At 64.9% G+C, this 27,641-nt stretch overlaps 1 protein-coding gene across 2 annotated transcripts in view; it reads left to right on the forward strand.

The window, feature by feature from the left end:
* The window catches only part of GALNT9 (polypeptide N-acetylgalactosaminyltransferase 9), an 82,639-nt gene extending 58,997 nt beyond the window's left edge, over window positions 1-23,642 (forward strand). For both annotated transcript variants that reach the window (XM_086681388.1, XM_086681389.1), the window contains exons 7-11: window positions 13,136-13,321; window positions 15,918-16,055; window positions 17,006-17,101; window positions 19,619-19,786; window positions 22,782-23,642. In XM_086681388.1, coding sequence (XP_086537514.1) covers window positions 13,136-13,321; window positions 15,918-16,055; window positions 17,006-17,101; window positions 19,619-19,786; window positions 22,782-22,928 — 735 coding nt within the window. In that variant the 3' untranslated portion in view covers window positions 22,929-23,642. The remainder of the gene's footprint in view (window positions 1-13,135; window positions 13,322-15,917; window positions 16,056-17,005; window positions 17,102-19,618; window positions 19,787-22,781) is intronic.
* The last annotated feature ends 3,999 nt before the right edge of the window (window positions 23,643-27,641 follow it).

The following is a 27,641-nucleotide window of genomic DNA, read 5'->3' on the forward strand; positions in this document are numbered from 1 at the left end:
GCCTCTGTGCTTGGCCCCTCGGCCCCGTGACCGCGGCTGGGACCCCAACGTCCCCGGTGTCTGCTCTGTAAAGTGGGGGCTGGGCAGGGTCCCGCCTGTGCGGGGAGGACTCGGGCAGACGCGGGGGCAGGGGGGAGGTGCGGTCCGCTGCGGGAGGGGACGAGGTAACTAAGGGCGTAGATCGGGGTGCACGTTGCACGGCAGGCACCAGTGTGGACGCGCACATTTATCCGTGTTGTTACTTTCGTCACCGACGGGGTTCAGGTAGCTCGCCAGGACGCAGAGACGAGGGGCACTGGGAACACGAGAGGGGAGGACGGAACGTGAAAGGGGGCCAGCGGGGAGGCCCGGTGCTGGGGGCCAGGGTCACGCCCTACGCCTGCACCTACACCTGTCGCCGGCCGGGGGCCTGCCGGTCCCGGACCTCAGAGCAGGGTCTCCCCACAAACCCACCCACCGTGGGCCAGAGACCGGCGCAGGGTGACCAGGTGCCCTCCGTCCGTATCCCCAGAGCAGACGTCCACCGTGGACAGGCTGGCGGCTGGGGCGGTCTGTGCCTGCAGAAGTGCTGACGGCTGGGGGGAGGGGGAGGTCTGTCTCCGTGGAGGTGTTGGCGGCCCGGGGGGGGGGGGTCCTGTGGCAGCTGCCTGGTGCCCCACATCTGACCTGGCCTCGCCCCGTCCCCCTTCTTATCCGCTCCATTCAGAAGCCCAGGGAGCCCCGGGGCCCCCCTCACCCTGAGGGCCGAGCCCAAACTCCCTCCCGTGATCCTCAGCACCCCTCCCCACGTGCCCCCACCCACCCTCCCCTTCCGTGGCCGAGCCAGGCTGGCCCCTCTCTGCGGGGAGTCCTTCCAGCCCCTGCTGCTTCTGGAACCTGGTCTCGGCTCCACGGTGCTTTGTTCCTCACACGATCTGGCTCTGCCCACCGCCTCCCACCGATGCCTCCCGCCCCCCGACCCGCTGGAATAGTCAGGGGCCGCGGCTGCCTCCTTCCCTGCTGTGTGCAACCCGGTGTAAGCGCCAGTGCGTCTGTGGAGTGGGCACAGGAGGCCTCCGGGAGGGGAGGGGAGGGGAGGGGAGGGCCGGCCTCCCTGTGACGTGCTAGACGCTAGAGCCCGGGGTGGGGGGCACGGCAGAGAAAGCAAGCGCTTCGTTTGTTGAGCAACTTCTCGCGGGTGTCTGCCACGCCGCGCTAGATGCTTGGGGGCTCCGCAGGGGACAGAGCACGCATGGGTCGTAAATGGGGACAGTGTGTGGCATGTGTCATCCATAGAAAACCACGCACGGGGAAGGGATGGGGGCTTGTCATTTTATACGGGACAATCAGGGAAGGGAGGCCACGTCCGAGCGGGCGTAAAGGCGGAGAGGAAGCGAGCCGTGCGGCTACGGGGAAAGGCATTCCCAGCCGAGGGGCAGCAAGTGCAAAGGCCCTGTGGCAGGAGCATGGCCCTTGTGGCAGAGACCGCAGGTGGCCCTGTGGCCCCGTGGCCTTTCTGCTGCCTTTCCCGCACAGGTGGACCTCGCAGCCGCGGCTGTTTCCAATCTGTCCTTGGCACGGGTGGCTGTGCAGCACGTGTCATCGGTTCCACCCGCTTAGAGGAGTAATTCTGGGGTCCCGCGGCCAAGTTACATTTCTGTGACTGTAAAAATGCCGACTGCTCTTCCCCTAACGAGGAGAGTGCAAGAGCCCATTAGGGGGAAATGAATCCTTCGCGTCCATCTGGTTAATAAAGGTCAAGACAGAATCCAGTGGCCTGGGTCTGGGTTGGGAAAGCCTCCCGCGGAACAGAAATCGGAAATCGTTTGCTTCGCTGTTTTGAAACTCTCAGACTCGCCACTTCTCCGGGGTGTTACAGGAAAGCCCCCTCAGCCCTGGGGGCCGTCAGTGTGCCTTCAAAGCCCGGCCCTTTGAGGGGTGCGGTGGCATTAACCGTCTGGGGGCTGGGGGGGGGGGGTGTTCCCTCGTCTTCCCACGGGGCATTTATCTGAGCTCCTGTGTCTCCCAGCGGGGGGCGCCAGGGAGGTGTGCCCACGCCGTCCACGCTCGGGGCAGGGGGCTCTGCCGTCAGGCATCACAGGGCTGCAGGGTGTCTCCAGGCCAGTCCTAGACCTTCAGGGGGCAGCGGGCAGAGGGGAGGGCGGGCGGTGAGGTGCCCGTCCTGCCGCCTTCAGGAAGGGCTTCTTCTAGTTACAAGTGGGCGGGTCTGCCTGACAAGGTAGTGGTCATGGGGGGACACACCCCCAGTGCCCAGCAGCCCACAGGGCAAGGTCCCCCTGGACGGAGGAAGCAGGCCTCCAGGCGGGGGGACGCCCCTGTCCTCTTGAACATGTTTGTGGAAAAGCCCCACTGCTCACACGGGGATTCTGGAAGACCCCTCGAGACTTGTGTGCATTGGCCAGGCCTCTCTCCGAGCCTCCATTTCCCCATCTGTCGCAGGCGTGATGTGACCCTAAGTCAGGGCCGGGGGACTTTGTGCTTGAGACAACAGACAGACGTGTTTGTGCAGGCATTTCGGAACACCCTCTCCTCTCCTGCGTAAAAGCAGCTTTTATCAGAGGAAACGCCGTGGTGGGCAAACCGGACCTCAGTCCGGGTGATTCTCGTCGGACCCGTGTCGCACACGTGAGAGCATCGTCCACATGTGCCCTCGCACACCCGTGACGTGGCCCCGTGCCTTGCACTAGCGGGGGGCGTTCCCGGGGCCGCGGGTCAGGACGGCGCCCACCGGGCTTCACGCCCCCGTCCATGGCCGCCGGCTCGCCGCTCTGTGCCACACGCTGGTCCGTGTCCCCGTGTGCGCCTTCCGGTCGCGGTTCCCTCCGGAGGACTGTCTGGAGACGGACCTGCTGAGCCAGACGGACTTCGTGTTTCCGTGGCTTTTGTGGAACTTGCCAGATCTCCCTCCCTGCGCCCCGCTGCTCTGTGTGCGTGAGTGCGTGTGAGTGCGTGTGTCTGCGTGTGAACTCTCATCAGTGGTGCGTGCGAGAGACAGCTGCCCGGGTCTTACGGGGCCCCGGGATCTGAGTGAGTAATTTTTACTTGTGGCAAACGAGGCAGACACGAAGGGAGCGTCTGTGTTGACTCACTTTGCGTCTTTTCAGTTGCTAACGAGCACGAACGCTCCGGCCGCTGCCCGTTTCTTCCACGGCGTTCCTGGTCTTCCAGCTGGTCTTAACCTGCACCGTGCGATGCAGACGCGGCCCCTCGCAGGCAGGACGTTCGTGAGCACGCCTGTCCCCCTTCGTCTCTGGCCTGTCCGAGAAGCTGTCTGACCGCAGCATAGGCTTGAATCCCTGAGGGATGGATCTTCGTCATCTTTCTTGTTTTGCACAGCAGACCGTGGCTCCTCACCCACCCCCCCCAACGCCTCGGCCCTTGACCGCTGGCGGGAAGGCCTCCCCCTCAGGTCAGGGTGCTGCCGGGCGCGCACAGGCCCCCCCCACTTCCCGTCCCTTCGCCGCTGGGCCGCGCCTCCTGGGTGCCCCGCTCAGTCACGTCCCCGTGAAGGACCAGTGTCTCCGGCCGTGTCCAGACGGCGACCCAGGCCACTTCCGTAGCTGTGGTTTCTCACCTCCGCGAGCATGTGTCGTGTTTACGCCGTGTTCCGCTGGTGCTTCTCACACGTGGCTGTTCTGTGACCGTTGGCCGTAACTCGTAACCTCCTCTCCTCTCTCAATGGACGCTTTCCCTCCTTCCTTCATCTCCGACAGTCCTCGCGGTCAGTCCTCGCGGTCTGCTTACGACCTTCCTGCCCGTTCTCTCTCTTTCCCGAAGTCCCGTCTTGGGTTGGTAGGTGACTCTTCCGGAACTGGATTTTCCGCGTGTGCTCTGTACATTTGTGTGGAGATCTCCCTTTCGCGGGAACGGCACCTTCACGCTCACTTGTCCCTGGACGGGAGTCGCAGATTTCTGCGTGCCTGCCCCCACCCCCACCCCAGGCCTCCGCTCAAAACTGGGTGGCTGGGGTTTCGTCCCAAGACTCCCCCCGTCACACAGTCGCCGGCTCCGGTCTCTGCTTCATCTCTCACCGTGTCTGGCTGCATCCCAGGGGGCAGTCGGAGCCGGTGTGTCAGCTTCCATTCACAGTTGGGGCACCCAGCCCGGCCCCAGGCCCCCCACCCGGTCCCCGGCCCTCCGGGAGGCTCAGGGTCCTGCCCCTGTGGCGCCAGCCCCACTCCGGCCGGTGGGCTTCTGCTCCTTCTGAGCGGTGGGGAACTAACTGTGGTTTTCCACGGATGCTTTTAACTCCTAAGCAGCCTACCCACCATTTCCGCGTGTTCAGAGCAGACAGGGAAGAGTCCCGCGTCCGTGGTATTGACCAGAGCCCTCCATCACTTCGTCCAGCTGCAGGGGGCTTGGCGCGCGGGGGCCATCACCTAAGAGGTATAGCCTCACCTCCGCTTGAGGACAGGAAGTGCAGGACCACACAGCTGCAGCCTCAGGTGGTGTCCGAGGGACGGGGCTTCTGGGCCACACGGTGGCACCAAGTGTGCGAGGTGGTTAGAGGGCGGAGGCGGGGACAGAGGCCTCGCGCACTTCGTGCAGCCGCCCCCGGACCCCACCACGTCGGGACCCCCTTGAGCACTTTGCACAGCCGCCCGCGGACCCCGGCACACGTCGGGACCCCCCGGAGGGCTTGTTAAAGTGCAGGTCGCGGGGCTGGCCACAGAGCCTCTGACTCCGCAGGTCAGGTCTGGAGCGGACGGCCAACTGCGTTTCTGGGGCGCCCCAGGTGACGCTGCTGCTGGTCCTGTGACCACACTTTGAGAACCACTCGTTTAGAAGGAAGGAAGCTATTTTTTCTCTCTTGTTTGTTTGAAGCGTTCGACATGTTCACGGAAACAAGCGGCAGGAGCTTGGAACGAAAGCCCCACTCGGAGTGTCTGTGGGTCTGGCGCAGGGAACGGAGCAGGGAAGCAGCTGTTTGAAAGCATATGTGTGTGTGCTCAGACCGTCCCAGGGAGAGACGTTTGCTTGTCAGAAATGCATGCGTTGAGCCCAGCCGAGCCCTGGGAGATGCCTTTCCCAAGCTAAACCCAGTCTGTTCTGCCCCTGGAGCTGGATCATTCCTGCAGAGTGAGGGGTTCGTGGGACAAGAGAGAGGCAGCAGCACTGGACCCGGGCTGGGGTTGGGGGGGGGGGGCACCGAGCTGATTGTAAATCTTGTAAAGTAGGTTCAGACGCGAAATCTCTAAAAGTGCTACGCGCGGTTGTCTCCTGAGGGACTACAAGTGGTTGCTTGTTCAAGGGGGAAATTGTGCGCTGCCCGAAAGGAAGACAGTGGCCGGGCACCTGCTGGGTTTGCACCGGGTGAGATGGCCTGTGAGGCTGGGTCTCAGCTGAGCCTCTGGGGCTTCCAGCCTCTTGTCTGAAGGCCTCGGCGAGGAGGCCGGGCGTGGACATCTCGTTCTGACCCCCTCATCTTAAAAAGAGAGCTCTGCATCGTGCCTGGATAGTCAGGCTGGTTGTAGAGACCGATGCAGATGGATGGGTGGGGGATGGGTGGACAGACAGGTGGACTGACGGGTGGATGGACGGATGGATGGACGGACAGGTGGGTGGGTGGACGGATGGGTGAATGGAGGGATGGAGGGATAGGTGTGTGGGTGGATGGATGGATGGATGGATGAAGGGAGGGATGGGTGGATGGACAGATGGACAGACGGATGGAGGGAGGGATGGAAAGATGGATGGATGGAGGGAGGGAGGGATGGGTGGATGGGTGTACAGATGGACAGATGGATGGAGGGAGGGATGGATGGATGAAGGGATGGAGGGATAGATGGATGGACGGATGGATGGATGGATGGATGGATGGATGGAGGGAGGGATGGGTGGGTGGACAGACAGGTGGACTGACGCGTGGATGGACGGATGGATGGACAGACAGGTGGGTGGGTGGACAGATGGAGGGAGGGATGGGTGGATGGGTGTACAGGTGGATGGATGGATGGATGGATGGACAGATGGATGGACGGATGGAGGGATGGATGGAGAGATGGATGGATGAGTGTATAGGTGGGTGAATGGATGGATGGAAGGATGGAGGGATGGGTGGGTGGACAGATGGACAGACGGATGGAGGGAGGGATGGACAGACGGATGGATGGAGGGAGGGAGGGATGGGTGGATGGGTGTACAGATGGACAGATGGATGGAGGGAGGGATGGATGGATGAAGGGATGGAGGGATGGATGGATGGACGGATGGATGGATGGATGGATGGATGGATGGATGGAGGGATGGATGGATGAAGAGATGGAGGGATAGATGGATAGACGGATGGATGGATGAAGGGATGGAGGGATAGATGGATGGACGGATGGATGGATGAAGGGATGGAGGGATAGATGGATGGACAGATGGATGGATGGATGGAGGGATGGGTGGGTGGACAGACAGGTGGACTGACGCGTGGATGGACGGATGGATGGACAGACAGGTGGGTGGGTGGACGGATAGAGGGAGGGAGGGATGGGTGGATGGGTGTACAGGTGGATGGATGGATGGATGGATGGACAGATGGATGGACGGATGGAGGGATGGATGGAGAGATGGATGGATGAGTGTATAGGTGGGTGAATGGATGGATGGAAGGATGGAGGGATGGGTGGGTGGACAGATGGACAGACGGATGGAGGGAGGGATGGACAGACGGATGGATGGAGGGAGGGAGGGATGGGTGGATGGGTGTATAGATGGACAGATGGATGGAGGGAGGGATGGATGGATGAAGGGATGGAGGGATGGATGGATGGACGGATGGATGGATGGATGGATGGATGGATGGAGGGATGGATGGATGAAGAGATGGAGGGATAGATGGATAGACGGATGGATGGATGGATGGATGGATGGATGGAGGGAGGGATGGGTGGGTGGACAGATGGACAGACGGATGGAGGGAGGGATGGACAGACGGATGGATGGAGGGAGGGAGGGAGGGATGGATGGATGAAGGGATGGAGGGATAGATGGGTGGACGGATGGAGAGAGGGAGGGGTGGATGGGTGGATGGATGGATGGATGGATGGACAGATGGACAGATGGATGGAGGGAGGGATGGATGGATGGACGGATGGACGGATGGATGGAGAGATGGATGGAGGGAGGGAGGGAGGGAGGGGTGGGATGGGTGTTCAGGTGGGTGGGTGGGTGGATGCATGGGAAGGCAGGTGAACAAATGGATGGGGATGGCCAGGTGGGTGAGGAAGGGTGTCTCCTTAGGTGGGCTTATCGAACAGTCTCAGTCAAGGCGGCTACTAAAGAAACACTGTCACCGGGAGCTGAGGACCGTGCTCAGAAAGTCCTTCCTGCCTGAAGTCACATCGGAGAGCCCGGGAACGCATTCCACGGAGCCTTAGTTTAGACGCTGACTGCGTCTGCACACGCAGTAATGCCACCCAGAGCAAGGAATTATTTTTGTCCCTGGAAGCCTGTGCTGTGCCACCTGCAAATCCCACGAGTAAGAGATGAGGACCCTGGGCAGGTCGCGGATGAAACCTCGTTACTTCTGTTCTGCCAAAGTGGCTGGAAGACGTGGGCCCCGTTGGGCCTGCAAGGCCCAGGACGTCTGTGCAGCATTTTCTCCCGAGTGTGCTTCTCGTGCGCTAGACCAGAGAGCCAGGCAAGGACGCCCCGGGGGAGGGCCCCTCCACGGCCCGCGTCTTCACCCTCAAAGCAGCACACTCTGATTTTGCAAGAGGCTGGAACCTTCCTCACCCCAGCTGTGGGACGACAGTGGGGCCTGTGTGAGGCGACCGCCTGGGGAACGGGCCTGAGGTCCCGCTGTCCGAGCCCCCGGCCGGCTGCCGGCCTTCGGGTGTGGTAAGGCCAGCAGGTCAGGGCCTGGCTGCCTCTGAGGAGAGGGTGTTCCTCGGGGGCCCAGAGGTGGGGCAGCCAGGCCACAGGGGGCATTTGGGGCGAGGAGGCCAGGCTGGAGGAGGCTGGGCCAGAGGCTGTCCTGGGCCGGGTGGTTTGCACGCCAAGGGAGCCCCTTAGGCAGGCTGTCTGCTGCCCCTGGGAATCGGCTAGTCCAGGAGGACGGTCCCTCCACCCTGAGGACAGCGAGGCCCAGGAGTCACGTCATCAGACACAGAAAACCAGCAGGCGAGATTCACACACAGGCCTGGCTTTTCCCTCCGCAGCAGCGGAATCAGGGACCCATCTCCCCGCCCGCCTCATCCACGTGGCGCAGTACTGGCCCCCTTCTGAACGAGCCCATCACGGCCACGAACATCTGAGCGCTCCAGAATCAACCCCCTCTTCTCCACACCCCGTTGGGGCAGCCCTCCCTCCTGAACAGTCCTGGGACGGGTGTGTCCCCAGCCCCACCCACGGCCCGGCCTGTCCCTGCACTTCGGGGCTGCTGGGCTGGCCTGGTTTCGGGGCCAGCATCTGTTTGGAGGGGTCGGGAGTGCCCAAGCCGTGGGTGGGAGCGTGGCCGACACAGTGGCCGCCCCCGCCCCCCACCCCGCCCACGCCGATCTCCGCAAGGTGCTTCTCAGACGTTGTGATGCAGACACTGATGAAGGAGAGCCCGACCGTCCGCACCGCTCATGGCCCAGGCCATGCTGAGCACCCGGGAGCCACGTGTGCTCTGCCTGTCTCGACCCCGGGCAGTCCTCCGTGGTCGCCCTCCATGGACGCCCTCCATGGGCCCCCTTCCGCTGCACCCCAGCTGTCCAGCGTGGCCAAAGTTGGCCACGGGGGCCTCTCCGCCTGCAACCGACGTTTTCGGTGGGTCTTCCCAGGGAGGTGGTGAGGCCCGCGGGGTGAACTGTGAGTCGGGGGCCCCCACTCCCCCGCGGAGGCCACAGCGACGCTGCGTGGAGCCGACACGGAAAGCCTTGAGAGCGCACGGGTCTACCGGGAGCCTCTGGATGCGTCGGCACGGGGCTCCCGCCCCGCCTGGAGAGCGGAGGCCCCGTGGCCTCCGGAGTGGCCTCGCCACGGGGCAGGAGGGCGGCCCCGTGGAACTGCGGCCCGTTCCATCGGGGGGCTGTCACAGACGGGAGGGACTGAGGGCTGAGCGTGCACGTGTGCACGTGGGCGTGCGTGGTGTAGTGGACGGGCGTGAGGCCCCCGAAGACTCTGACCGAGAGCACAGGGCAGGTGACAACGGCTCTCCGGGGGCGGTGCTCCGCGTGCCGGGCTGACGGCCTCACTGCACGGGGACAGCTCAGCGCGGGTGAAGGCGGGCGGGCTGGCCGAGAAGCCCAGGGCCCTGAGGGCTGGGGCCGCGCTCCTGGCGCCTTGAATGAGCTCAGGGTCCAGAGGGCGTCTCCGGAAACTGCTGTGGGGCACGCCCCCTCCTGTAGCCGCGTGGACGCGGGTGAAGCCCCTGGGGGTGACTGTGCTTGGGGGGGGGGGGGGGGCGAGGAGGGACCGGGGAATCGCGCAGGCGGCTCCTGGCTTCCCAACGTTCTGAGAGCGCCGGCCCGCGGCAGACGTGGCGGCCAGGCCGCGGCGGGTCTCAGTCCCAGCCCTGCGGGCCCACAGTGCACCGCCACGGTGGGGACCGTCTGACCGCTCCACGGTGACCACGCGCCCCCTGGCACCGGCAGGACGTCCGAGGAGCTGGGATCCGAGGGGCTGAGGTCCCCCCGCCCCGCGCTCCTTCCCTGTGCACGGCTGCCTGCCGACCTGACGCCTGGTCCCCCCTTCGCGTCTGCTGTTCTGTTTGGGGGGCAGTTGATGGGGTTGACGGAGATAATTACTGGTTGAGACACAGGCGGGTGTGACTCAGTTCCGTGGCGCCTCCGGGCTGAGAGGGGTTCACGCAACATTCCAGGCTGCCTGCCGCACCACGAGCCGGCCGTGTGACCCTGGGCCCGTCTCCTGACCTCTCGGTGCCTCCACCCCTGTTTCCACCGGAATTAACCCTGCGCCGCACTGACACGGGGTCGTTGGGCTTTCTGTCCTCCCGGCACCACCTAGTCCAGCCTCCTCAGTCAGGAACACAGCGACAGGATCCCCACCAACAGAGGCTTGAGCAGATGGGGGGCTCCGCTTTTCTCACGAAGCACGGAGCTGACGGCTCTAACTTTCCGCCGGCCGGCCGGCCCTGCTGTATAGACCCTGAGCCTCACGATGGTTGCCTCCCGGCCACAGAGTGGCTGCCACTCCTCCAGACCTCACATCCGTATCCAGAAAGAAGGGCAAAGGGCCCTGCAGCTGAGTCTGTTTCTTTTTTTTTCTAATCAGGGTAAGCCGTAGCTTTCCTACAAGCCCCACCCCGAGACCTCTGCTCTCGTCTCGTTGGCCAGAACTGTCTGGCATGGCCTCCTCTAGCTACAAGGGAGTGGGAAAGTGGGGTCCATGATGTCACCGGAGCCTTGGCCCCGTCACCTCCACGTAGAAGTGCCCCCGCCGGCCCTACCTCGCTCCTGCCCCGCACAGCAGCTGTCCATCCGGTGACGCCCAGAACCCTGGGCGAGCTCACCTGCCTACATCCTGCTCGCTCTGTCCTGGTTTGGGGGCGTGGGCGAGGCTCCCGGGGGGGTTTCACCCCCCACGGCGGCCTTCGCTGCCTCCACTCGGCGCAGGGGAGCGTGTCATTCGCTGGGACCTGCAGGCGATGTCCCTGGGAGTGTTTGTGGGGGAGGCGGACGGCCCCTCGGTGCAGCCCCCTCTCGGACGCACACCTACTGGTGTGACGGGCACGCAGGCCTCCGACAAGAGCAAGGCGACCGCGTGCTTCGTCATCCACCGGGACGCCCTTGAGAGTTGCTGTGGACCAGGACGTCAGGTCAGCGGGCGTGAACGGGGCCTGTCCCGGGCAGCAGGTGTTGACTAGGGTTTGCTGCGTAGCCCCCGCGTGCAGCCGCCCCTCACAGCTGCATCAGGTAGCTCCCGGCAGGGGAGCCTCCCTTCGGACTTTGCGGCTTAGGAGCCATTTCCTTAGCCCGCGAAGCCATGGGCCGACCACGCCCTCTCCGGAGGGCCGGCCCCTGCTCGTCCTCATGGTGGTGGCCGGGGCACAGGGAGCTGAGGCCCGAGCAGGGTGTCCTGGGGCCCCAGCTGGGACCCGGCACTCGGCCGCTCTGCCCCTCTCTGGTGTGCGCAAATCACGCACCCGGGGGCTCGGGCGACGGTCTCTGCCCTCGGTAGGGGCGTCCACGGGCTCCAATGCAGAGATTTGACGGCCGGGCTCCGGGATGGGGGCTGTGCGCCAGCACGCCGACCTGGGTGAGGCCTGGTCGGCGGGCGTTTGTCCTTTCCTCCACCGTTGGGGTGCTTGCAGAGCGAGTGGGGATGTCCCCCCTCCACCCCGAAATCCCTGAGCCCACGGTGCTGTTGGGATGCCAGGCGGGCGTGTTCCTGCGCGTCCAGCAGCTTGGGGAAGGTTGCAGATGCCCCCTTAACCTCAGGCACCTGCGGCCCTCGCCCCCCAACCCTGAGCACCCTGTGGGGCCCAGCCCGGAGGACGGGGAGAATGACCCCAGCTCCCGCCGTCCGGAAACGCTCTCGCCTCTCTGAGCGGAGGAGAGAGACCGTGGCCGAATGTTGCCCAGGAAAGATGGGGGTCTGACGGGGCCCTGAGCTCGCCCACAAAGCCCCACGTGCGAGTCTGTGTCCAGCCGCCCTCACGTAACTAAGGCTTGAGGCCACTGAACCAGACCGAGCGGGGCCTTTCCCGCCATCCTGTCCTGTGGCCGCGCCTTCCAGGGTGGCCGCACCAGCCGCACACGTTTCAAGGGCTCAGTGGCCGGGCGCAGCTGTGGCTCACCTTTTGGCGGCCCAGATCTAGAACACGCCCGTCACCGCAGAAAGTCCTGCTGGGCAGGTCTGGCAGTTGCTAACAGATTCCTGAACGTGAATTCATTCATCCATCGAACAGCCTGCGTTGAGTGCTGACCACGCACCCGTTTTGTTCTGAGTGCAGTGGGTGGGGCCGTGGTCCCGGAGCGCAGGCCTCAGAGGGACAGACAGACCAGGGGTGACGGGACCAAGGGGCTGCAGCGTCACATCAGAGAGTGAGGAGGGGACCACAAAAAGGAGGCATCTGAGCAGAGGCTTGCGGGCAGGTGCAAAGGCCCTGGGGCCGTGGGGAGAGCAGAGGAGAGACAGGTGGGGGCAGGGAGCCCTGGGAGCACCAGGGGCCAGCTGAGGCACGGAGGCCCCTCCAGGATGCACAGTGATGGCGGCTGCAGAAGGCCCGGGGCGAGGGTGGGGGGGTAATCACGGTGCCGTCCCCGCAGGTCCGCCAGGCTCCCACTGTGGCGCTTCCGTGTTTGCCTTCTGGAACATTTCTGGCTCAGCAGGCATCCAGCTGCGTCCCCAGCCTCCCCGCTGCCCTGCAGCCTCCCAGGACCAGGCGCTGGGGGCAGGGTCCCCACCGTCAGCGTGAAGGAGCTGGCGCTGTCCCCTGGGCTCTGTGCAGCGGGCAGAGCGCGGGTCCCCCACGGGCTAGGAGCCCAGCAGGGGGAGACTGTTGGCCGCGTGCTGGGAACCCGTGAGGAACCCCCAGCCTCCCCCTGCACACAGGACGTCCCACCTGCCCGGACATGACTTGTTGCGGCCGTGTGGGGCGTCAGGACGGGGACCCTCAGCTGCGAGATGTCCCTCCTCCTTCCCCTGCTTTCTGAAGGCAAAGTCGGGCAGGGGAGGAGGCAGGAATCCCCCGTCACCTTCCCCAAACAAGGGCTCGGCTCTGTAGTGAGTGAGCGGCAGCCCCAAGAGGGTGTCTGGATGGTCAGGCTGTGCACTGAGACAGACGAGAGGACGGTGCGCCTGCGGGTCAGGGTCTTTGGGGACAGTTAGGGACTTCAGGGAGTCCTCCGCTCCGGGAAGCAGCTGTAAGACGCTTTCTTTGGCCGAGACCGGGTGTGTCTGGGGTGCTTGAGGCAGCGTTTGCGCGGCCAGCACCGCGGGTCGAGGGTGTCTGGATGGTTGGCCTGCTCTTTCCAGACTGGATTGTGGGCTTGTTCCTCCGGCGGGGGGGCAGCGGCTGGTGTTGAAGCCCCCGGGCCAGGACCCCTTCCCCCCGCACGGAGCAAGCACAGGGCAGGGGGGCAGCGGGCAGGAGAGACGAATGTGGTGGGAGACGTGGAAGGGGAGGCCATGTCCCCGGAGCAGGCTCTGGAGCATGGGTCCTGGGGCCGCGGGCGGCCGTGCTGTGTCCCCACAGGTGTGGCAGTGTGGCGGCAGCATGGAGGTGCTCCCCTGCTCCCGCGTGGCCCACATCGAGCGCAGCAAGAAGCCCTACAACAACGACATCGACTACTACGCCAAGCGCAACGCCCTGCGGGCAGCGGAGGTGTGGATGGACAGCTTCAAGTCCCACGTGTACATGGCCTGGAACATCCCCATGACCGTAAGCCGGGGCGCGGCGGGGCGGGGGGGCCGGCGGCTGCGAGCGAGCCTCGCCGCGCCCCGTGGTGATGCCAGCAAGGACCCGGGGCCCACGTGCAGACGCACAAGCACGGGGTCTCGCCGGACGCGGGCTCTGGCAGCGCGTGCAGCCCCAGCTCGCCGCCCGCCCCGCTGCACCCTGCGTGCTGTTTCTTGTGCTTTCTCGTGGCCAGTTATATGCGGTATAGAGTCTGCATTGCGGCCTTTTGTTTCTGGCTATTTCTGAGAGAGACAGATCGTGAGCGGGGGAGGGTCAGAGAGAGGGAGAGAGGGAGACACAGAATCCGAAGCAGGCGCCAGGCTCCGAGCAGTCAGCACAGAGCCCGACGCGGGGCTCGATCCCACGAACCGCGAGATCGTGACCTGAGCCGAAGTCTCATCAGACGCTCAACCGACTGAGCCACCCAGGCGCCCCTCCATTTTAGCCCTTTTAAACCGCGCAGTTCTGGGGCCTTGCACACACCCACAGTGCCGCACGACCACCCACCTGCCTAGTCCCCAAAAAAATCACGGAACCTGGTAGGCAGCTAATCCCCGTCTGCCGCCCCCCAGCCCTCAGCACCCGGCCGTCTGCTCTGTCCCAGGATTTACCTGTTCCGGACGCTTCCTTCCCGTAAATGGGGCCCACGGCACTTCTCCTCTTGTGTCTGGCTCCTTGCACGGAGCACCATGTTCTCAGCTCCGTCCACGTGTGGCGGGTGTCAGGGTATCAGTGCTTCCTTTCCATGGCCGGGTCACCTTCCACATATGGGTGGACCATGGTTGGTCTAGCCGGCCTTCTGTCCACGGACACCGTCCACGGATACCTGGGTTGCTTCCTGTCTCTTTGGTCCTTGCAGTTTCGACCCACATCTAGTTAGGGGTTGCTGTTTGTTTTTACTTTGTGGTCAACCGAGTCCTGTAAATAGCCTGTATTCTGGCTTCTCTTGAAAACCCAGAAGACCCGGTTCCCCGGCCTCCGTGACGGTAATGAGGGCTGGTACCCAGCAGAGGCTGCCCCTCACGTGGGGCGATGTCTAGGCCGCCGGTCCCGGCGCTTCGGCTGTGGAACCAGCCTTCACTCACGTGTGGCTTCCCCGGCCACCGGAGGGTGCGAGGCTGGGGGCCCTGGGGACACCCGTCCCGGACACGGCTTTGTGAAAAACACACCATAAGCGCCAGATCTCGCGTCATGAGCCTGCGCACACGTGTACACGTGTGTGTGATTATCTGCCCACGTGTAGAACGCCCGCTACGTAACACAAGTTGCAGAAACACCACTGATCTCCGTGACGTGCATTTCTCGCTGCCACCAGCTAACCTCCCAAACCAACAGGGCGTGCCCAGAGTCTGGGTGACGCTGCTGGAGGGCCAGGCTGGGCCACCTGCTCACAAGGCCGCTGTCCCAGGCGGGGACGGGGGTGGGGGGCACGGAGGCTCCTCGAGCGGTAGTTTCCAGCCACGTGAGCGACACCGTGGAAACACACACACGTTTATCAGAGATGGAAGGAGGGCACACAGTCCCTTATGAACCCTCATATTCCACCAAGGGACCCCATTCAGGAAACGACCCCATTACCCCTCAAAAGGGAACCTGGGCATTGTCACCACGGGGCCTGCAGGCCGCGTGCACGCGGGGTCCACGGCTCCGGACCAGAGGCTGGCAGACGCCCTCCCCCCGTCTCATTGTAGCCCCGCGCTCCCCGCCCCCTGCCCGGACTCACCTGCTGCTCGTGTGAAGGCTGTGAGGGGCTCCTCTGTGGCCACAGCCACCACGTGGAGGAGGGAGAGGGGCTCTCCCTGGGCAGCGACCTCCCCACCGGGCTTGGCTGGCATTGGAGCCCCGGGCACCCTGGCCTGGGAAGGCACTCTCCGAGACCCACTCACAGAGGGCTCGGTGCCTGTCACGGTGTTGGGGGCCCCAAGGCCACCCTCAGCTTCAACGTTTGGCTGGAAGGACCCAGAACTCCAAAAAGCTGTGCTGCTCAGCCTGTGGTTTCTTACAGCGAGAGAATACAGAGTCCCAGGGCTCATATAGACAGCACGCACCTCTCCCAGGCACGCCGTGTGGCGGTCCGCATGGTGGGTCAACAACCAGGGACACCAACCCAAGCCTGGGGCTTGTCCACGCAGGAGCCAGCCTCCGCATGGCTGACCGTAGTCCGTAGGTCACGCTGATACCCCACCACGGCCCAAAGCCCCCCAGAGATCGCCCTGCGGCATAGACTGTCGGGCCTAAACCCCAGGTAGACGCTCGGTGACAGGCGGGATGATCCGAGGGCTCAGAGGTCGTCTCCCAGGGGGCGGGGGTGGGGGCCGAGGGCAAGTGGTTTCTTTGGAGTGTGTGCGTGGGGACGAGCCAGCACACAGCCCGTGGCCGTCTGTCAGGCTGGGGCTGGTCTCCAGCAGGCAGGACAGGCCAGGCCCTCCCCTTCGGGAACAGCCGGGCCAGCACGGGTCCTGGGAGGGCCGGGGGCCGCCGTTGGTCAAGCCCTGAGGGGTAGGGCTGCTCCCCTGTCTGTCACGGGCGGGGGGGCGGGGGGACGCGGCCAGCTCCCGCCTCGCTTCCCGCCTTGCAGAACCCAGGGGTGGACTTCGGGGACGTGTCTGAGCGGCTGGCGCTTCGCCAGAGGCTGAAATGCCGCAGCTTCAAGTGGTACCTAGAGAACGTGTACCCGGAGATGCGGACCTACAACGACACCCTCACGTACGGAGAGGTACCGCCTCCACCTGGGGGGCCCCACGCGGGCGGGTCGGGCAGGCTCCCCGCCTGGACGCGCACCCACGTGCCCGCCACCAGCCAGCACGGTGCGCATACGGGTTCTCGTGCACGCGTGCGCGAAGCAGTGTAAGAGCCCATGTTCACGCGGGTACTCATGCGTACGGAAGCACACAGAGTAGACACAGGGACACGTGCACGCACGCACGTGTGCACAGACACATCCACACGTGTGTGTGGACACACATCCACGTGCACGAACGCGGACCCCTGAGTGCGTTAGCGTCTGCACACACGTATGTGTACGTGTGTGAGGCCTGAAAGGGTACGTTTGCACACAGTCTGGCTCACGAGCACACACAGCGAGCTACTGACACACCTTCCCTCAGGGGCACACACCCAAAGGTGCCCGCCTGCGCTCACGAAGACGCACGATACTCGACACAAAACGTCAGGTGAGCGGGTGCTCCCTGACCACGGAGATGTGCGGGCCAACGCATCCACACGCACGTAGCCGGGCTCGTATGCACAGAGCACGCACGTAAGTGCAAACAGAACACACACATGGGTCCACGTGCCCGCCGCACGGGTCCTCGCCTGCACCAGCGCACGCAGCTCTGTAGAGCTGGCAATAGGACGCTGTGTCCCCATCCCGTCACCCTGGTCTGTGCTGGCGGGGAGGGCAGTCTCCCTTCAGTCGGGGCGTCTGCCGCTCCAGGGGGACCCGGGCCCCGTGTGGGAGGAGCGCGCGCCCTCTGGCCCTGGGCTCGCGCTCAGTGCGCGGCGAGAAGGGTGCCCGGGTGGACGGTGCGGGCTGGCCTGTCTGTTCCTGGAGCTCACGTTCTCCGGCAGAGCAGGCTTCTCTGCCCCTTGGGGAAGGGGGGCGGCCTCGCGCTGGCCTTTGGGACCCCCCAACAACGGGGTTTCTCCTTCGGTTTCTGATTGTAGGTGAGAAACAGCAAAGCCAGTGGCTACTGCCTGGACCAGGGAGCGGAAGACGACGACCACGCGATCCTCTACCCCTGCCACGGGATGTCCTCTCAGGTGCGAGGGGCAGCTGCACCCCACGACGGGGGGAGGTGCGTGCAGGAGGGGCGGGTCGCAGCAGGCTGGGTCCAGGCTTCGGGCAGCGCGGAGACCCTCAGGGAAACCCCCGCCCCAGATACACCGAGACCAGGGCTTTTGGAGCCAAACAAGCCCTGGGCGAGTCACGTCGCATCCCTCGCCTCAGTTTCCCCATCCAGCAGATGGGACCCTAAAGGTACTTAACCTGTCGGGGCTGTTGTGCGGACCAAAGTGGATCACGTGGGAAGGCGTCTGCCGCGGCGTGGGCAGAACCGGGGAGGTGTCACGGTCCCCACTGGTCCTTACCGGCTGAGCTCCTCCCACGTGACCTTCGGCCCGGGCTCCAGCCCGAATCACCTGAGGGGACTTAGCAACGCGCATACCGATGCCCAGCGCCCGGGCCGGCGGCCCCAGGCGGCACAGGGGCAGGTCTGGGGATGCGGACGAGGCGGCCCCGGCGGAGAGCCCGGGGATTCTGGCCCCGAGGGGACCCGCTGCTGACGAAGGCAGTGCTTCTGTTTGGTGTGTGTTGCTGTTATTTCAGCCAGACCCCAGGGTGCTTTCCCCAAATGACCCCCAGCTCCCCCAAAGGCACTCTCTGAGTCTCAGCCGCGCTCTCGGACGTCGTCCGGGGGAACGTCGCGGTGACCTGTGCCGGCCTGGGCAGCGAGAAGCCGTCGTGTCCAGGAGGCCCCCGGTGGTTCGTGGCGGGCTGTGGCACTGGAGCGGAGAGCGTGGGTGCCCCCGGCCGCCTCCTGCAGCTTCGTCCCGCAGCAGCTGGGATTGAGACAAGACAGTCACCCACCGGGAGGCAAGCGTGGCCTCCGGGAGGAAATCCGGTCCGCTGGCCCGTTCTCCGGCTGGCACCCAATGTGAGGGGCCACGTCCCGCTGGGCGTCTCTGAACACGCCCGACAAGGAGCCACCGGAGGGGATCAGTGGACCAAAGTTTTCCCCAGCGAGTCCTGCGGCATGAGAGGGGACACCATAAACGACGTGGCCCACACGACCCTCCTGGAGGGGCTCGCACAGCACCAGCCAGGCCACGGCGAGGCTGCAGATCCCCTTCTGGGCTGGCGCTCGCCCGGCCGTCGGCTCAGGAGGACCTCGGAGCCTCCCCACGTGGCCTCTCCCCAGGCTGCTGGTTCCCAGGGCAAGCACCCCAGGAGAACAGGGGCGTCACGACCGTTTACACCCAGCTTCAGGAGTCAAGACGGCACGTCCGTGGTGTCCGCTCGCTCCCCAGCAAGATCCGGGGGAGACTGTAGGTCCCCACCCTTAACAGGAGGGGTCAAAGTCACAGCTACGGAGCGTGCAGGGCGGGAGGCAGCATTACAGCTTGTGTTCCATAAGATTGTGCCGGAAAATACAGCCTTCGGGGGGGGGGCCCGCAGTGCATTCGGGCAGTGCGTGTGCGTGTACGTGTGCATATGTGCGTGTGCATGCACGAGTGTGTGCGTGTATTCATGGGTGCATCGTGTGTACACGTGTGGGTGCGCGCATGCATGTGTGTACACGTGTGCATATGTGTACATGTGTATGGGTGCATGTGTGTACACATGGACGTGTGCATGTGGGTGGGTGCGTGTGTACACGTGTGTGTATTCATGTGTGCGTCACGTGTGTGTACGTGGGTGGGTGCGTGCATGCGTGCGCTTGGGTGTGTGTGTATGTACACGTGTGTGCATGTGTGCGCGTGCATGCATGAGTGTGTTGTGCGCGTGTACGTGTGTGCATGTGTGTGTATTCATGGGTGTGTCACGTGTGTACGCGTGTGGGTGCGTGCGTGCATGCGTGTGCGTGTGTACACGTATGCATATATGCGTGTACATGCACATATGTGTGGGTGTGTGCGTGCATGTGTGCACGTGTATGCATAGGTGTGTGTGCGTTGTGCGTGTCCACACGTGTGCCTGTATGTGCACGTGCTCACGCGTGAGCGGGAAAAGACGGGGCAGGGAGGGGAGAGAGACGCGGCTGTAGCACCTGCTTGTTGACTGAGCGTGAGCTGCTTTTTAAGCACTTTTGTGTCGTGCCTCCTGGATCCTTCCGGTAGCCCAGCCAGGCAGGTGCCGTCACGACCTCCTGCGTACAGACAAGGACGCGGACGCAGGGAGGTGACGTGACTTGCCCAAGGCCACATGGCTGGGGTGGCCTGAGGTTTGGTGGTTACTTTCCTGGTGTTTTGCGAACAAGTGGGACCCAGGCGCACATGAACTTGGGTTGGCTCCCCACGCGGAAGTGAACGTTCACCCCCTGGTGGTTCTGGGCAGGCGGTGCGCCCTGAGGGCACGTGTGAGCTTCCCTTCTCTGGGCCGAGAGAGGGGCCCCGGGGAGCCGAGGGCTGAGCCAAGTTCTGGAAAGGGGCCTGAGGCAGTCCTGCGGGGGGCGTCGGTGGAAGGAATGGGGGGGCCAGGGGAGCGGGGCGTCCGGCTCGCCCGGTGCCCGCCCCCCTGCCTTCCCTGACGCCCAGCCCGTCCCCGCGGTCCTCCCGCAGCTGGTGCGCTACAGCGCTGAGGGGTTGCTGCAGCTGGGCCCCCTGGGCTCCACCGCCTTCCTGCCCGACTCCAAGTGCCTGGTGGACGACGGCAGGAGCCGCGTGCCCGCCCTGAAAACGTGTGAGGACGTGGCCCGGCCAGCGCAGCGGCTGTGGGACTTCACCCAGGTCAGCAGGGCACTGAGCACCCCCCGCCCCCACCCCTGCCCCCGGGGCCCAGGTGCGGGGGAGGAGCTGTGAGGGCACAGGGGTCCTGGATCGGCCGCTCCTGGGTCTACCCCCCCTGGTGACCTACCTCTGGCCACACAGCCAGGGAGGGGCCCGCCGGTCTGGTCACAGCACTGTGGCCGCCCAAGCTCCCGCCTCCTCTGGCCTCCCAGAGGGTACGGGGTGTGACCGCCACCGGGAAGCCCTCAGGGCAGCTCCTGGCCAAGCGGGGGCCAGGCTGGACTCCCTGCCGAAATCAGCCCCTGCTGGGCCCCGGCTTAGAATTTCCAGCCCCGAGAACATCTGGGGCGGACGAGTCAGTGGCGGCCTCCCTGCCTGGTGCAGCAGCCTGGACTCCCGTCCCCCCACCCCCTGGGGACCCCGGCCCAGGCCCCTCCCCGACAGCAGGCACCGGCTGGGATGCTGCCTGGCCCAGAACGACACGCGGGTCGCCGCGGGCAGCCGGCCCCCAGGGAAGGGGCAGGAGGGGGGCCTCCCAGCCCCGGGCGGCTCTGGGCCGAATCCCGCTGGCACTTCTGTCCGGCTGCCTTCCTCCGTGTGGCCCTCTCCGCAGCCCCTCCCGCCCTCTGTGCCCCCCTGCTCCCCCTGCACCCCACACGCATCCACCCAAACACCGCACGCCCTTCTCCGGCGTCCAGGTTTCCGCCCAGGTCAGCCCAGGACTCGCCCTCTGGTGACTTGCTGGAGACCCCACCTCCCTCCAGCCCTGCTGAGTGCCCCCGACCCCTCTCCCTCAAAGCCATTCGTGTCCTAAATCTCTGCCGTCTCTGCTGGCGGCTGAACTCCCCAGATGTGCATGCTCTCGCATCTGAGGTCAGGTGCCGAGGGCCCTGGGGGCTCCTTCCTGCCTCTCCAGCCTCTCCTGGGCTTGTGGCCCCACCCCTCCTCCCTTGGCCCGCTGTCTGGCCTCCCGGTCTCCAAACCCGTCCCCTGGTCGGTCGAGGGCGCCCTGCTCTGGCTTCTCCTGTCTTCACCACTCACATCTGCTCAGACACTCGGGCCGCAGCGCCAGGTCCTGGGGGCAAGGGCCTGGTGCGTCTGGCCTGTTTCTCTAGAACTCTCTGCCCTTGGTACTCGGTAGCCAGGCTCTGGGCCCGGGGAGCCACTCCCAGCCCCGCCACCACCCCGCCCCGGGCTCTTCCACCTGACAGCGGGCATCTTCCAGGGGACATCCCGGGTCTCGTCCCCCGCCCCAACCCCACACACTCCCTGCCTCCGCTCCCACCAGGCAGCCCTGTGACAAATAAACACCCTCGGCAGCCCTGCCCTGGGCCTTGGGGGCTGGGACCTTCAGCGACCGGAGGGGCTGCAGGGGTGAGCTGTCACGGTTTCGGGGGCGGAGCCAGCAAGGGTCAGAGGTCCCCAGGAGGCTGGGTTGGGGTCGGGATGGCTAGAAGGAGCTGTCTGGAAAAGAAAGGAAAACATACAGTGTACAATCCTGAGGTCCTCAGGCTTGGGCCAGGGTCCTTGATGTCTGGGAGACCAGAGGGCCTGCGTGGGTGACCTGTGGGCAGATCGGATATGCCAGGCAGTGGGGATGCACTTGCGGGAGCCCCCTGTCTCAGGGGCCCTGTCTCCATTGTGCTAGTCACTCCTTGGACCCCAGGAACAAGGCAGGCAGGTGACACAGCTGATAGGGTGAAGATGCCTGAGGACAGAGGACCAGGAAGGGACAGAGGGACCAGGAGGGGACAGAGGGATGGGGGGGAACAGAGAGGTGGAAGGGTCAGAGGGACCAGAGGGGGACAGAGGGATGGGGAGGAACAGAGAGGTGGAGGGGTCAGAGGGGGACAGAGGGATTGGAGGCGGGGGGACAGAGGGACCAGGAGGGGACAGAGAGACCAGGAGGGACAGAGGGCCAGGAGGAGACACAGGGACCAGGAGGGACAGAGGAGCAGGAGGGGACAGAGGGCCAGGAGGGGACAGAGGGATGGGGGGGAACAGAGAGGTGGGGGGTCAGAGGGGGACAGAGGGATTGGAGGTGGGGGGACAGAGGGACCAGGAGGGGACAGAGGGCCAGGAGGGGACAGAGGGACCAGGAGGGACAGAGGGACCAGGAGGGGACAGAGGGATGGGGGGGAACAGAGGTGTGGGAGTCAGAGGGACCAGAGGGGGACAGAGGGATTGGAGGTGGCGGGACAGAGGGACCAAGAGGAACAGAGGACCAGGAGGGGACAGAGGGACCAGGAGGGGACAGAGGGATGGGGGGGAACAGAGAGGTGGGGGGTCAGAGGGGGACAGAGGGATTGGAGGTGGGGGGACAGAGGAATGGGGGGGAACAGGTGTGGGAGTCAGAGGGACCAGAGGGGGACAGAGGGATTGGAGGTGGGGGGACAGAGGGACCAGGAGGGACAGAGGAGCAGGAGGGGACAGAGGGCCAGGAGGGGACAGAGGGACCAGGAGGGAACAGAGGGATGGGGGGGAACAGAGAGGTGTGGGAGTCAGAGGGACCAGAGGGGGACAGAGGGACCAAGAGGGGACAGAGAGACCAGGAGGGACAGGAGCAGGAGGGGACAGAGGGACAGAGGAGGAGGGAACAGAGGAGCAGGAGGAGACAGAGGGACCAGGAGGGGACAGAGGGATGGGGGGGAACAGAGAGGTGGGGGGTCAGAGGGGGACAGAGGGATTGGAGGTGGGGGGACAGAGGGACCAGGAGGGGACAGAGGAATGGGGGGGAACAGGTGTGGGAGTCAGAGGGATCAGAGGGGGACAGAGGGATTGGAGGTGGGGGGACAGAGGGACCAGGAGGGACAGAGGAGCAGGAGGGGACAGAGGGCCAGGAGGGGACAGAGGGACCAGGAGAATAGGAAACAGACCCCAGAGTCTTGGGTGGCCATGCAGTGACCTGTATGGGGCCGGTCAGCACCCCACTCCCGAGGTGCTCTCAGGACGGGCCCCCTGGGCGTCCATGCCGACCTGTCTCCCCTCCTGGCAGAGCGGCCCTATCGTGAGTCGAGACACAGGCAGGTGCCTGGAGGTGGAAATGTCCAAGGACGCCAACTTCGGGCTGCGGCTGGTGGTACAGAGATGCTCGGGGCAGAAGTGGACCATCAGGAGCTGGCTCAAGCGCGGGCGACACTGACCGCCAGCCCCGCCCTGTGCCCTCCCGGATGCAGACCCCGAGGACCCGGGGAGGGCGTCAGGCCGCCTGCTGGGCTGCGTCCCTGGGACCGCGGGGGCCCCCTGTGCGCTCCGGAGGCAGGTGCCGGGGACCGGCCGGCCCAGCAGGAGCACAGACCCCGAAGCCAAGCCCACCTCGGAATCACGTGCCTTTTCTACGGTATTCCTGTCCAGGCCGCCGGGCCGGCCACCTCTTCTGCATGAAGCCCCCTGTACGTTCCCCCACTCGCGGAAATAACCCCCGTGAGCTCCGTGGGTGGCCCAAGCTCCCGTCCCGGCCGGGCAGGACCGTGGCCTCCTCCCGTCTTCTGACCATCTAAGGAAAAGCCCAGAAGAGCAAAGCAGAGCCCTCTCCAAGGTTGGGGACGCGGGGGGGGGGGGTCGCGGCTGCAGCCGTCCCGGCGACGCCCCAGGCAGTGCTGACGAGGAGGCCGGTTGCCGCCCCGATCCAGCGCCGAGCGGGTCAAACAGGACAGAGCTGGTCTTGTCCTCCGGAGCCCTAGCGGCTGGGTCGTCCGGGGTCGGGGCCCGGGCCCCTGTTCCAGCGTCTCGCCCGGGGCCAGGCGCCTCCCCCCCGCCTTGTTGCTCCAAGGCGGGGGTCCGTGAACAGCGACCCACAGCCCTGTGCCTGTTTTTATAAATAAAGTTTTATTGGCACACAGCCGCACCCACCTGCCTCTGTATGGTCCGGCGCGACCCTCTCGCCCGGGGCCAGAGTTGAGCAGGAGCACGTGCCCCACGGGGCCGTCCCAGGGGCTCCGAGATGCCGTCTCTGGGCGGGCCGACGCTTAATGATTGCGGTGAACATCACAGGGCCCCGCCCGTCCCTGTCCCCCAGCAGAGCCACCGCCCGCTACGCCCAGCAGCAGGTGCGCCCAACACTAGCTGCTCCCCAGTACTGCCAGTACCCCACACTAGCGCCCTCGTTCTGGGCGGAAGGCCTCAGTCGTCCAGCGGTGGGGACAGCTACCAGACCGCCGCCCGCACAGCCCTCGCACTGCGGTCTCCCGGCGCCTAGGGGTCTCCCCCGGGGCAGAAATTGTGGCTGTGTTGGAGACTTCCAAACCGCCCCCCCATTCTTGTAGAGCAGCCCGGAGCAGGGTTCCTGGACACCCGGGCTGCTTCACACAGGACTTAGCTGGTCCCGCCGAGCTGGGACCAGGCAGTCAGCCTTCCGGGGGGTGGGGAGCCCGGCTGCCCCTCCGGGGAAGGCGTCACGGCCGCTCCCCGCAGTGTCTTTGTGAAGCAGAAAGTTGTTCTCAGAGTGCCAGGGGGGCTCGGAGCCGTGAGACCACACTCGTTCTCCACCTCTCAGGCTCTGAGTCTCTGGGGAAGGTGGGGGCTCTGACCTGCCCCCTGGGCACCCCCCACCCCAGCCCCATCCTCCTCTGCTCCTTCCTTGGGTCCCGTCCCCTGCTTCCTGCCACTGTGGGAAGCCCTGGCCGGCCCCAACCTCCCCACTCTCCCCAGAGAACTCTACCAGCTCCCACCCAACTCCCCCAAAAGCCCCTCTGTCTATTTCAGATCTTGCCCAAATTTTAAGACCATAATGGAGGCAAAAAGCCAGCAGTGAGCGACACCTCAAGAGTCAGCCTCTAGCCAAAGCCCTGGGCACACATCCAGAAGTTTCCCAACTGAAGGTGAAATGGTAGCAGCCCTTGGCGGGCAGACTGAGCTAATTGCCCGTGGTTCAAAATAGAAAGTATCTCGGCTGAAACCTAGAAAACTCGCTGTTGCATACCGTGCATTATCGAAACCGCCAATGTGAGGGTTTGTAGCCCACGGGACGCGGAAGGTGTCTCGACAAGCACCCCCCACGCCCCGTCCTTGCGGGAGGCGGCGAGTTTTGATAGCGTGCTGTCGGGTCCTGGCTGGCCCCCGGGTCCTGCCTCGGCACGAAGACGAGGGTCGGCGGGGCCGAGCTGGGCCCACAGGCAGCAGGACCACGGCGGGGCGAGGCCCTTGGCCTACCATAACCAAGATGGAGAGACCGCCTTCTTCGTGGGGCAGGGCCACGGAGCTCCCTCACCTCCATTCACTTCTGCCCCCACTGCCTGGTGAGAGCTGTGTCCCCACCGAGGCCTGCCCCGAGGATCCCGGGGGGGGGGGGGGCGTGGCTGACTGGACCCAGAGAACCCCAAAAGGTCACAGGCTGGGAGGAAGGAGGGCGGCCCCGCCCACCACCGCTGCTGTTACAGCCCATGCCCTGTGGGGGCGCTGTGGAGACGCTCCCGCACAGTTGAGCGGTCACAGCGTGGCGGTGGCGGTGGCCGTGGCCGTGGGCGTCCCCCCACCCCGTGCAGATCCCTGTGTGTTCTAACTCCTGGTGACGCGTAGTCCCCCGGCCCCCACCGCCCCCCTGGACTCAGAAGGAGCTCTCGCACCATCCACGGGCTGCGCTGAAGTGAACGCAGTCCCCTGAGACCCTGACTTCTAGTTCACGCTTCCTTTGCCTTAAAGCACAAAAATGTTTCTTTGTCCGCTTTTCAAACACCGGTCTGTGGTTGAGGCCGCCCGGTTGCCCCAGGAAGGACCCCATCCGTCAAACGGGGACTTTAATGCAGGGGTGGGAGGTGCTGAGACTTTGGCCAGGGTGTTAGGGCATCCTGGAGACGCACCCTCTGTCGGCTGAAGGGACCCAGGAGCCCGGCCACTTATGGGGCTGACGCTGCAGAAGGAGCGATTGGAGCACCCCCCCCCCCTGCCCCATCAGAGATGGGAGAGGACACCCAGCCGCTGCACCCCCGGCTTCCCACCGACGGCCCCTGCGGCTGAGCCTCCCAGAAGCTACGACTCGGGGAATCTCAAGACCGGGACCGCGGGCGCCTCTCGGCCCAGCAGGGAGAACGGAGGCAGGAAAGGGTCTGGGTGCCGACCCGGGGCCGGCAGCCAGAGGGACTCTTCTCCAGCACAGGTGACCCCCTCACCCCCCGGGGTCCCGCCGTGCGGTGCCCGTGATGAAATGAGGCGTGAGTCTGCAAGCGGGAGGGAAGAGGGTGCACGGCCACGGAGCCTCCTCTCCCCACCTGCTTGGGAAAGTGCCCATTCTGGGAAGGAGGAGGAGGAAGGGAGAGAGGAAGCAAAGGAGGGAGACGTAGGTTTAGAATTACAATCCCACCGCATCCTTTAAATAACCCTCAGTAGTGCTGAGAACTTCTGTGCCCATCTTACAGATGGGGAAACGGAGCCTCGGAGGACTGAAATGACTCGGCACAAGGCGCACACTTCGCCCGGGGGCAGGTCTAGGGGTTCATACTCAGATCTGCTCGACCCCAAGCCGGTGTCCCCTCCACTCCGCCTGGCTGCCTAGAATTTTTTTTTTCTCTTTAAACAATTTTTTTTCTTTTTTTTTCATGTTCAAATGGCAAAGACACAAACAAACAGAATTTGCTGAAACTTAATAGCAGACCCGCCTCTTCCATCAATTCAGTTGTAAATCGGCTCTGCAGCGAGTTCAGAAAAAGCCCATGTTGTTTGTTTAAGGCAGTTCATTGGTGATAACCCACCGGGGCTCCTGGAGAGGCTGTTGATACGCAGACGTTTCTGATGAAAAGCAGTGAACACACAGAGGCTTTTTCCCTTCCCTCTGCTCTTGAACTGATCGTGTACATCAATTTAGTTCTAATAAAAACGTTCATGGCTTCAGTGAATCTTCACTTATGGTTGAGGCCCTTTGGGTGAGTGGATCCTGTGAGAAGCAGGGGTTTGGCCTGGGGGTGGGGTTCCCAGGAGAAGGACAGGGCAGCGGGTAGGGGAGCGGAGAGGGAAGTAGGGGCACGGGAGGGAGGGTGTGGAGGGGCCCAGGGTGGGGGGAGGGCACAGGAAGAGGAACGAGGAGGGGGAGCAGGGAGGACAGGAGTGAGGTGGGACGGTGGGGACCCAGGCCTGTCCAGGGACCCAACAGACACAGAGACGAAAGACTCTTCTGAGAAGCCCGGAAGCCTCCCCCACCCTCTCCCTGCAGCAGAGGCCCCAAAGGAGGGGCTGCCTGGAAGAGGAAACGGGATGGGGGGGTCCTGGGGGTCCGAGGCCTCCTCCTCGGGCCTCTAGCGCCCACAGGTCCGGTCCGGGAGTCCCTGACCCAGCTGCAGGCACGAGAAGTCGGGGAGGGCGTGCAGGTCCAGGCACCGGCCTATCTCAGGGCCCGGCGGCTGCACTCTGGAAGGATGCGCGGCGAGGGGGGCTCACCTCGGCCCCCCACAGACCGCCCAGACCCCCCCACCAGTCCCGCAGCCCCGGCCCCAGCAGGGCCCCAGCCCGAGTGAACGCTTACCCGGGATTCCGGTCACGTCGGAAAAAGGAGCCTGCCCCACGCAGGAGGGTCCCGTGCGCACGCCCGCCGCACCCAGAAGACTTTCCCGAGCCCCTCCCCGTGGGGCTGCCTGGGTCACTCACCGGGGTATTCACTCCCCTGCTCGCTCGCTCGAGGGGGGCCAGGGAACGTGGGAGGCAAAGGCGGCAAGAGCCCCCACCCCCGCCACCCCAGCCGGGCCCAGAGAAGGACGCCTGCGCTCCGTGGCCCAGGTGGATGTCGGCACCAGCCGTCGATGCCACACACGGCTTCGTGTGCACGTGGAGCCTGAAGCTCGCTCCACGGGTGCCCGGTCCCCACGCAGCCGCCACCCTGGCCCCGCGGCCTGAGCACAGCGGTGGCAGGAGTGGGGTCGGGCGACCG

This window comes from Puma concolor, chromosome D3, assembly GCF_028749965.1.
Source record: "Puma concolor isolate L17-30 chromosome D3, mPumCon1.1.hap2, whole genome shotgun sequence".
Lineage (NCBI taxonomy): Eukaryota > Metazoa > Chordata > Mammalia > Carnivora > Felidae > Puma > Puma concolor.